Source organism: Salmo trutta, chromosome 35 (assembly GCF_901001165.1).
Source record: "Salmo trutta chromosome 35, fSalTru1.1, whole genome shotgun sequence".
Classification (NCBI taxonomy): Eukaryota; Metazoa; Chordata; class Actinopteri; order Salmoniformes; family Salmonidae; genus Salmo; species Salmo trutta.
Window position 1 is genome coordinate 14,793,092 of NC_042991.1, and position 11,298 is coordinate 14,804,389.

Consider the following 11,298-nt stretch of genomic DNA (forward strand, 5'->3'; position numbering starts at 1 on the left):
GCAGACAATTACATTGCTAGAAGCCACAATATATCTGCAATATTAAAGCTGATTAAAGCAGTAAAGTGACTTTATGCGCAACATTACATTCTCCAGCGACACTTCTCTGTGTAGCCCGCACATGCGCACACGGAAAAGTATAGCTCGAGTCACACAACATGGAATATAACTTTGCGGATACATTTCGGAATGACACAATTGCATGTGTATAACATCTAAAGACCTGCATCACTATACGGCATCACATTTAAAAGGATGTATTTTGGTGTTTTTGGAGCCTTTGTTCATGTTCTATCATGCCCCTACAACTGCTGAACAAACATGAGGAAGTATAATCGCTGGTGGGGCATGTTTCTCAAAACCAAAATATATATTTTTTTTTAAGTGTCTCAGCGCTTTTTTAACATTAACGTACATCCAAAACACAGATTTGGTAAAAAAAAAAGTGAACTTGTCCTTTAATACCTTTATTCATGTATGTAGTAATATATCCTACCCAGTAGATGGCATGGTTTACGCATATTCAAAGCACTCGTAATCTAGATTCTTAACATTTTTATATGTAGATCAGAATGGTCCTTTCCTACCTATTTCAGAAACACTGGCCAAAAAAATCTGTCGGATTTATATGATCCTGGATTGCAAAATAAGGGATTACAGAATCCGTATAATTTTGATCAAGATTAAACGTTTTGAAAAACCGGGTCCAGAAGATACAATATTGAGCTTGCTTCATTGGAAAATCTGTGAGGAAAAAATACATTTTGACAATGAATATGATTTTATATATATATGTTAGGCATTCTAAAGTTAAAAATTGCTACATTTCCCCTGAGGACATTTTAAGTCCAGGATAAACCATATTAAAAAGTATGGTGCCTATAAAGACACTCAAGTGCCTTCACACTTAAAATTGCGGTTCTGTGAGTACTTTTATATTTAGTTTCTGTTTTGGTAAGTAATAAGTACTACCATAAGTTTACGCAACAACAATAGGTGTCTCGCTCTTTTGAAATGTGTAACATAACTCATTTCTTTTTAGATGCTCCAGCTTCTACCCTGCTCTGCAGGTACTTATCCAACTCTGCCTGTTTCTTCACAGCTTCTTGCGAGATCTTTGGAGCACCAGGGAAACACACCAGCACCACACTCATGTTGTCCCGGCTTCCCTGTTCAGAGAGGAGAGTTGAACAGAGAGGAAATGCAAGTTATGCATTTTGCTATAAAACATGCTTTTGTAAAAACTCTGAAATTATGCTTATTTGAGTGGATTTACATGGACATACTGTATGTAGCGTGAACAAAATCACAAGACGTCTCTTGAATGCCTTCAATTGACCCTTCTCCAAGCCCCGCCCCAGAATATTGGGCAACTAATCGTAGCGCTCTAATGGATAGCAACGACTGACACCTCAGACAAGCTCACATTTGAATGGCATGAAAGCCAGTGAGGGCTATGGCAAAAAAATATGTTTTCCTCAAAATGTACGTTTGAATTGCTAAATAACTGAACAGTACACCAGGAGTACTTGCTACTGTGATTCTTGAAAAGCACAGCCTGTTGGGAGTATTTTTTTCTAATCCGAAATTATACATTTGTTACATTATTTGCTAGCTCAGCTGGTTAGATGGTCTCATTGACAATAACATGTTGATACGCTAGTTAGCTAGCCACTTAATATAACTTGTTTTCTCAAAATGTTAGCTAGCTAAGTTAGCAATGTTATGAATACAACTCCCATCTGCTATCAACATTACAATACGATTTGAGAGCACTAGTTTCCTGATTAGCAAAGAGTTTCCTGATTAGCAAGGGGTAGTCTGCGTTTCATTTCCTTGTGTATTAGAAACACAGTTTCACCAGTGCTTGAATGGGGAATTGGGCTTCCTGGGAAAATGTTGTCCGAGGTTGCAAGGGGGGCGAACCTCAGCGAAGGGTCAATTAGTAACTCTAGAATGTAATAAAGTCAAGGCATATATTAAATATACAGTACATTACATTTTCTAACAGTTCATTCAAAACTTCAGTCAAAAACCAAGCCATTGTTTTTAAATTGGATTTGTGTGGGGAGGAGTGCACATTTAAATGAGAAAGGACATAGAATTGGGATTGAAAGCGAGGTTACTCTTGCGACAAATGCCATGAGATCTTTAGTGAAGAGTGGAGGGCCCGCCAACACTACTTCCAACGGCATTGGGTCCCGTCCTAGGATTGACCAGGCCCAACACTGCTTAGCTTTAGAGGCAAGACAGCAGTGGGATGCAGGGTGGTATGGCTGCTGGACATCTAATTTGATATCTGATAAAAAGTCTTGAAATTGAAGCTGGCAAACACTTGAATTTATCTTGATAGCTTTGTGAGGTACCACTAACTATCTGTGCTTGACTGTCTGGCTGATTTACAATCATTATTTAACTGAGCCATTTACACTGAACAAAAATATAAACGCAACATGTAAAGTGTTGGTCCCATGTTTCATGAGCTGAAATAAAAGATTCCAGAAATATTCCATAAGCACAAAAAGCGTATTTCTATCAAATGTTGTCCACAAATTTGTCTACATCCCTGTTAGTGAGCATTTCTTTGCCAAGATAATCCATCCACCTGACAGGTGTGGCATATCAAGAAGCTGATTAAACCGTATGATCATTACACACGTGCATCTTGTGCTGTGGACAATAAAAGGCTACTCTAAAATGTGCAGTTTTATCACACAACATAATGCCACAGATGTCTCAAGTTGAGGGAGTGTGCAATTGACATGGTGACTGCTGGAATGTCCACCAGAGCTGTTGCCAGATAATTGAATGTTAATTTCCCGACCATAAGCCGCCTCCAACAGAATTTAGCAGTACGTCCAATCGGCCTCACAACCGCAGACCAGGTGTGTGGGTGAGCGGTTTGATGATGTCAACGTTGTAAACAGTGTGCCCCATGGTGGAGGTGGGGTTATGGTATGGGCAGGCATAAGCTATGGACAACGAACACAATTGCATTTTATCAATGGCAATTTGAATGCACCGAGATACTGTGACAAGATCCTGAGGCCCATTGTGAGGACGATTTTTTTTAGATGCATATCTATATTCCCAGTCATGTGAAATCCATAGATTAGGGCCTAATGAATTTATTTCAATTGACTGATTTCCTTATATGAACTGTAACTCAGTAAAATCTTTGAAATTGTTGCATGTTGTGTTTATATTTTTGCTCAGTATACTAAAAAACAATACAGTCTGCAGCAAATCACAGTCGTTTTGTTGTCGAGTCACTAAACGTCGAGTCCCAAGTCCCCTGTGCTCGAGTCACGAGTCCCTATGGAGTCCGAGTCCAAGTCTTAGTCACCAATGGTTGAGTCACGAGTCCAGTCAAGAGTCCCTATGGCTGAAGTCCAGTCCCAGTGCTCGAGTCCTGGTCCAAGTGCTCAAGTCTGAGTGACTTGGTCTGAGTTTTGAAGTTCGAGGTGGTTCCAGTCTCTTCTATTTTTCTGTTACATATTTGACATTGCGCCACAATCTTTGCACCATCGGTTGAAAAACTTTTGAAAGCTAAACTAATGATTTGGCGTGCTTTAGACATATTTGGCATTTTGGTTAGTGCTGTTTTTTTGCTCGCTCGTACTGCTGTGTTGCTGTCTCAATGCTCGTCTGTTGCTAGATTCGCGCCTCTATTGATTTGGCTCGGATTTGGTATAAGAAATCTGCCAGAACTTACTAGTATCCGGCTGGCGGGAAGATTTTCATGAAAGCATTGAAGTAACGCAAATATTTTTCTCCTGTTGGCCAATGGTCATAATTGCCTGCAATATGCAATAGCTTATGAAACAAATACATCCTTCATACACAGGCTCACACACATTTTTTTTTATAATGTTCAATAGTTATGTCAAATCAATAATGATGTTTTGAAGGGATGAATGGTCTCTAAACGGAATTGGCTATTGCTCCTGTTAAATTTACCAGATTACTATTTACAATAACTGTAACATGCTATCAGCTACTTTTTTGTAATCGGCAACTGATATTTGTGTATGTTTTTTAATGCAGAGGGAAAACTAACAGGAGTCCTGTCAGAAACTGGCTATGGTATGCAGGTGGGAAATTGGGAGGGTAGAGCGAGACAACAAATTCAAAGACAGCCTACTTTTCTATACACAAGGGGAGAGAGAGACAAATAGACTGTTGTTTTACTATTAAACTCAGTACTATTGTTTTCAATTTCGTAAAACAGTTTGTATTTCTTAACCAGGCAAAGATAAATAGTAGGCTGGTGCCTGTTGGTTGCGGGGAAGCAAAAGAGTCGCTTGCGCGATGTGTAGCTTTCGATCGAAGGCGGAGCGAAGCCTACCTGTCTGCAAACACACATTGCTTGCTTGCCCCACAGCTCACCAGCTGATGTGGGCTGTGTGTGGCGCATCCTTCCCACTGCTAGAGAACAGAACCCTCACTCCACCCAGTAGTGCTAATATTCTGCTTATCATAGTAGCCTATCCAGTTCAAGTGCAAATACAAGTGGCAAGAAGTCATAAAAATCCAGGAAAACTCCTGGACTTGAGTTGGCACAGTGTTCCAGCTCTGGGAAATATGCTGTAGTAGCCAATTCAACAGCAAAGCACACTTAAGTAGACTATTCAAATCTCCTCTACATTGTAAAATCTTATCTAGCTGACCTTACCTTGTATAAACATGTGTCAACAATCTCATTGCACACTCTCTCCAAGTCCTCTGTCACCTCTAGACGTAAACGCACAAAGTCACATAGCTCCTCATTGGCCATCACATCCCAGATGCCATCACATGCCAACACAACAAACTCGTCCTCCGCCTCAGATCTTTCAATCTCATACACCTCTGGCTCAGGCGACACAAGCTGCTCAGTAGGGCCCTTGCCATGTACACATTTATAGTCAAAGTCACCAAGGGCCCGAGACACAGCTAGCGAGCCATTAACACGTTGAATCATGACAGAGCCACCGGCATTCTGGATGCGCTCCTTTTCCAATGGATTGCTGGGCTTGTGATCCAGCGTAAAGAAATGGACCCGGCCTCCCCTGCTGAGGAGTGCCCGTGAGTCGCCACAATTGATGAAGTACATGTGGCGAGGTGAGATCATGACTCCCACTGCAGTAGAGCCGCTGCGGTCCGCACCATGCTTACGCTCCGAGATAGCTCGCATCTGCTCATCAATCTGCAGGAAGCCAGTGCGAATGCCACTCTTCACACTCTCCACAGATGGCTCGGGTCCATGCCTGTCCAGAATTGCCCTGCCCTTCTCTTCTCCACCTCCTGGTCCTGCACCCCCACCCCTGAAATCTGGGTTGCTGGTGATGTGCTCTAGCAAGTGCTCGCAGCAGTAGCGGGCCACCTGAGAGCCAGCATGGCCGTCATACACGGCAAAAAAGGACCAGGGGTTGAGGCCATGGGGCAGGCCAATGACAGCCGTGTGTGTATCCTCCATCTCTACCCGCCAGCCCTGCATGCTGCTCAGGCCATAGCGTAGACCGTTTCCTTCTCCGTGGGCATTGAACTTCTCCATCTTTGGCTTGTCCAAAAATGCCCCCATTTCTTTTTTGGGTAGCTTTATCCTATAAAATGACAACAAGAAAAATGTGCTAATCAATTAAGTTGCCTTTGCAGAACAATCAAAAAAATGTAAGTGATCATGTTTGTAACTATTTCTTTCCTATCACTGTCTAGGCCAGAGGACAGATTTACTTTTGTGGTAGCACAAACACTATTTCTTCTTTGCCTAAAAGGCAATTACTGCTGAGCAAAGATTTGTCAGAAGACATCTGTCTAACGATTAACATGCAGTAAACTAAAGCATGTAATAGTTTTGATGTGTGCGCAATGTTAATGCACAGCACAATCACATTCTTCTCTTATTACTGACAACGGTCTGTAAATCAAACATTCAATTGAACAATGTCATTCCACGTTCACGTAGTCTGATTAAACAGGCTGTAATACAAAATTAATTGGTACAGTATATACAGCCTGAAACTAATACCTGCAAAATCATATAAATGTTCCTTACAAGCCAGAATGTTGAATAAAATTACATTTAAACTTACTCTTCTGGTTGTCTATGCGGTTTGTCCTTCAACTGCCCAAAATATTTGACAGAATATTCACAGGAAAGTATTGTATAGTTTTATATTGGATATTTGTTTTCCTTTCGCCAATAGATATTGAACCAAGCCTGCCATGACAATGGTATATTCTGAATCAGGTGAGGCTGGAGAACAATACACACATTATTTGAATTGAATTTTAAGTTTTTTTGAAGATTGAAAAAGGTTGATTGTTCTCCATCCTCTCCTGATTCAGAATTTACCATTTTCATTGTCTTGTCATGCTTGGTTCAAAAGCTATTAATTATAGAACCAAATATCAAATATTAAACTTTCTCTCATCAATAGCTAGTGAACCAAGCATGTCATGGCAATGAAAATTGTATATTCTGAATCTCTTCATATTTATAAATTTTTTTAAATAAAAAAGTCTGGATTGTTCGCCATCCTCCCGATTCAGAATATACCTATACCATTATCATGGCATGCATGGTTCAATAGTTATAGATGGGTTAGCTGACAACATCCCGAAAATGATGTGTGCGCTTCCAAGGGGCAGAAGTCAGCATGTTGTGATTCTGGATGGCCAGATTGCTAGCAAGAATGACAAGAAACTGCCATGTGGGGAATCGTATTATTTTTTTTGTAACCATTATTTAACTAGGCAAGTCAGTTAAGAACAAATTCTTATGACGGCCTACACCGGCCAAACCTGGACGACGCTGGGCCAATTGTGCGCCGCCCTATGGGACTCCCAATCATGGCCGGTTGTGATATAGCCTGGATTCGAACCAGGGTGTCTGTAGTGACGCCTCCAGCACTGAAATGCAGTGCCTTAGACTGCTGCGCCACTCGGCTTGTTTAATCTTGTTATTGATAGCATGTCTTGTTTTGAGGTGTTTTGACTGATTTCAGGTCAATGCAAATATGGCAAAAATTCGCTAGCTAGCTAACCAAAACCTGTAACGATGTACACTACATGACCAAAAGTATGTGGACACCTGCTCGCCGAACATCTAATTTCAAAATCATGGGCATTAATATTGAGTTGGTCCCCCCTTCGCTGCTATAACAGCCTCCACTCTTCTGGGAAGGCTTTCCACTAGATGTTGGAACATTGCTGCGGGGACTTGCTTCCATTCAGCAACAAGAGCATCAGTGAGATCGGGCACTGATGTTGGGCAATTAGGCCTGGCTCGCAGCCGGCGTTCCAATTCATCCCAAAGGCGTTCGATGGGGATGAGGTCAGGGAACTGCGCAGGCCAGTGTAGTTGTTCCACACTGATCTCGACAAACCATTTCTGTATGGACCTTACTTTGTGCACAGGGGCATTGTCATGCTGAAACAGGAAAGGGCCTTCCCCAAACTGCCACAAAGTTGGAAGTACAGAGTAGTCAAGAATGCCATTGTATGCTGTAGCGTTAAGATTTCCCTTCACTGGAACTAAGGGACCTAGAAGGAACCATGAAAAACAGCCGCAGACCATTATTCCTCCTCAACCTAATTTTAGTTGGCACTATACATTGAGGCAGATAGAGTTCTCCTGGCATCCACCAAACCCAGATTCATCCGCCAGACTGCCAGATGGTGAGGCATGATTCATCACTCCAGAGAACGCGTTTTCACTGCTCCAGAGTCCAATGGCAGCGACCTTTACACCACTACAGCCGGCGCTTGGCATTGTGCATGGTGATCTTAGGCTTGTGTGCGTCTGCTTGGCCATGGAAACCAATTTCATGAAGCTCCCGACTAACAGTTATTGTGCCAACGTTGCTTCCAAAGGCAGACGAGTTTTACGCGTTACACGTTTCAACACTCAACCGGTCCTGTTCTGTGAGCTTGTGGAGCCTACCACTTCGCGGCTAAGCCATTGTTGCTCCTAGACGTTTCCACTTCACAATAACAGCACTTACAGTTGACCAGGGCAGCTCTAGCAGGGCAGAAATTTGACAAACTGACTTGTCGGAAAGGTGGCATCCTATTTTAGTGCCAAGTTGAAAGTCACTGAGCTCCAGTAAGGCCATTCTACTGCCAATGTTTGTCTTTGGATATTGCATGGCTGTGTGCTTGATTTTATACACCTGTCAGCAACGGGTTTGGCTGAAAAAGCCAAATCCTCTAATTTGAAGGGGTGTCCACATAGTTTTGTATATATAGTGTATTTGAGAGACAAGTGCTCATTGTGCAAATGTATTTATGTTTTCAATAAACATTGGAGACTAAATAAAGCTTACTTGTTGTCAACAATCTAAGCCAGCCACATCTGTTTTGCCCCATAGTTGCAAACGGCTCAGTTTTGTTGCTAAACAATCAACAGGTCTATTGACGAGAGAAAAAATACAAACTTTACCTGGGTGCTGAACCAACAATATACCTACTGGCTCTCTAAAAAGTCAGCTAAACAATACTTTCCAGTAGATATTTTGTCTCAATTTTCAAGCAGCTGAAGAACAAACTGCACAGACCATTGGTAGAGAAAGTTTAAAGTAATTGTATTCAAAATTCTGGCTTGTAAGGGACATGAACACGATTTTGCAGGCATACGTTTCAGGCTGTGTATAACAGCCTGTTTAATTAGACTACGTTCACAGCATCCTGAATGCACCGCTAGATAGGTGGAGGTTGATGGGTGGGATAAATGGATGAAGGGAAGTTGGAGAGATTTATGGATAAAAACGGGTTAGAAATGTTTATGGATGTCAGGTTTGAGGGGTTAATAGATGGATAGAGATTGGAGGGGTATGCTTGATGGATGACAAAGCTTCAGCGTACAGTTTAATAAGTAACTAGCTATGATATTAAAACTGAATATCAGAATATAGGCCTAGCATACACCTAGTGGAGCGTTCTTGATGAAACAAACATACTGATGATGTAATACACAGCTTCAAATCAAGTTAAGAGTAACGTAGTTAGCGAACGTTAGCTAGCTAATGTTGCTCTCATCATGACTTGTAATTTATTGATAATTAAATATATCAACAGTAATGCTTATTACTGTACCTAGTTTTGAGACAATTTCGGATGCATTTTGCCCCACTGCTTAGTAGCTCGCTAGCTACATTTGACTCTTGCATGGAAATATTACATCACAAGCTCTGTTTTGTCACAACGCCCCTAGCTAGCTTTAGCTAGCCGGTTAGCTAGCTATCTAACGTAAGTTAGTAACCTTACGTCGTAAGGTAGAGCTAGCAAGCTACCTTGGTTGGCATGCAACAACAAAGATGCTGCGTAACGCTAACTAAAATGAACTAGCTACTTACCAAATCCTCTAGTACCTATAGCTATAACGTTAGGGAATTCTGTCAGGTAAACAAACTGCTAACTTATTGGTTAAAAAGCTAGCTAAAGTAGAATCTGAAAAAACAGATAGTAGTGGAATACTGTGAATGAAACGCCGACGTCAGTACCTTGACCACCGTCAAGTAAGTAGCTTTAGCGATGAGGAGCAATAGGCGGTTCGTCTTCAAAATAAAAGTCCCATATTGAACCCAATGACGTATAACCCATTGTCTTACGTCAGATAGCCTGCACTGAGAAGGCTTATGACTCATTTTGTTGCATCTTTTTTGGCATTGTATTCATGTAAGAAAACTGTGTCAAGACATCAGTAGATTTATAATTGAACACATTTATGAAGATCTTACACTATTGTGGAGAGATGTACTGCTTGGATTCTTTACCTATGATAGAAATAAGTTGAAACATTTGTATGGAATTCATTTCATTATTCTTTTGGAATAATGATAATGATAATGAAAATTTCATCTTCACAAATGTAAATTTACAAACCAAAAAAAACAAATTTTCTTACCTTACAAAAAGAAATTGAACTGTATTTTAAGACAATTAAATACTCTACTAACAAAAAAAGCAGTTAGAATTTTATGGTATAAGTGTCCCTTAAGGTATAAGTGTCCCTTAAGGTTCTTGTGTAATGTGATATTGTACCCCTTACCCCAATTGTCCATTGTATATTATTCATATATACTTGTGTTCCCACATGTACTTCCTGTATTGATTTGTTGTTAATAAAATAAAATAATAAAATGACTCATTTAATCAATAGACACGTTGATTAACTTTTAATAAATAATTCATACAAAATTAAAGGCTTGTAAAAAAACAAACATTTTAAGACCAATAATGAAAAATACAATGTTGAAACTGGTATGTTCAGAGTATTGGCCTGTAAATGGGGGGGAAAAAGTGCTTTGTAAAGCGCTAGCGGTTCTGGGGGGAACAGTGCCCCTGTGACAACAATTTTAGACCCCCTTGTGGCCCCCCTAAATGTGGAGTATGAAATCATTTTTACATAACAAATTTTTGCTATCTTCATTTTTTTACATCCGTTATTAGACAGTGGCAACGCAGAACAGTCATTTAACCCACACATTTCTAGAGCGACGGCTTTAGGCGGAACACAACAGTATCGTACCTCATGCAAAACGATATGACAACAATAACGTCTAATGTAACTGGCCCCTCTAACAGTACAACTGGCCCCAGCTTGGCCCCCCCAGTTGAAATGGTCTAGAACCGCCACTGTTGTAAAGTAGCATTCAAAGTACTCAATAGGGTCAGTACAACAGATGCAGTGGCAGGATTTGAATGGGTGATCATGTTGCCACGGAAAACGGATTGCCTCCATTCGAATGCAAAATCTTTCATTTGCATTCTGGAATATCTGAAGAAAGTTTTAGAATCGCTGCAAGTGGGCAGCTGGAAGCTGTATTTGTAGAAAGCTACTGTGGTCCACTGCGCCAGCTCACAATCATATAGAGGAGGCTACAGCGTATCTCAAGGGAATTATTATGTGGAATATAATCAACGGACATAGGGGTTGATTCATTTCACGTTAGGGCAAATCAAGTCTGACATTTTTAAGTGGAAATTACAAACTTTAGAAGCTTTATAAAGCCTTGAATACACCACAAGTTTGCCTAGCATTGGTGCTCCTACAAACAGCCTACTACTGTATAGCCTAGTGGATCTACGAAATCAGGCTGGTTTAGACTCAAAATAATTAGCTAGCTTGTTAGTAATGCAGTAGTATAAAGCTGTCATTTACATTCAACAACGTAGTTATGGTCTGATTTGTTTTTGACAAGTAACAGAGCAAATGTTTAGTCCATTCACACTTTTCTGCTGATGGAATAATGCTAACTGGTCATTACCTGCAGCCGTAATGGGACAGCGGTCAAACGACCTCCACTCATCACT

At 40.8% G+C, this 11,298-nt stretch overlaps 1 protein-coding gene across 2 annotated transcripts; it reads right to left on the bottom strand.

The window, feature by feature from the left end:
* Positions 1–373: 373 nt before the first annotated feature.
* Positions 374–9,576, bottom strand: ppm1ab (protein phosphatase, Mg2+/Mn2+ dependent, 1Ab). Of its 2 annotated transcripts, none has more exons than XM_029733424.1 (3): positions 9,486–9,576; positions 4,676–5,585; positions 374–1,169 (listed from the first exon to the last, which is right to left on the bottom strand). In XM_029733424.1, exons 2-3 carry the CDS (start codon positions 5,561–5,563, stop codon positions 1,029–1,031), a joined length of 1,029 nt encoding a protein of 342 aa, XP_029589284.1. In that variant the 5' UTR covers positions 5,564–5,585; positions 9,486–9,576; the 3' UTR covers positions 374–1,028. The 2 variants fall into 2 exon arrangements, with proteins under 2 accessions (XP_029589284.1, XP_029589283.1); XM_029733423.1 differs by having other exon boundaries at positions 9,339–9,556.
* Between the last annotated feature and the right edge of the window lie 1,722 nt (positions 9,577–11,298).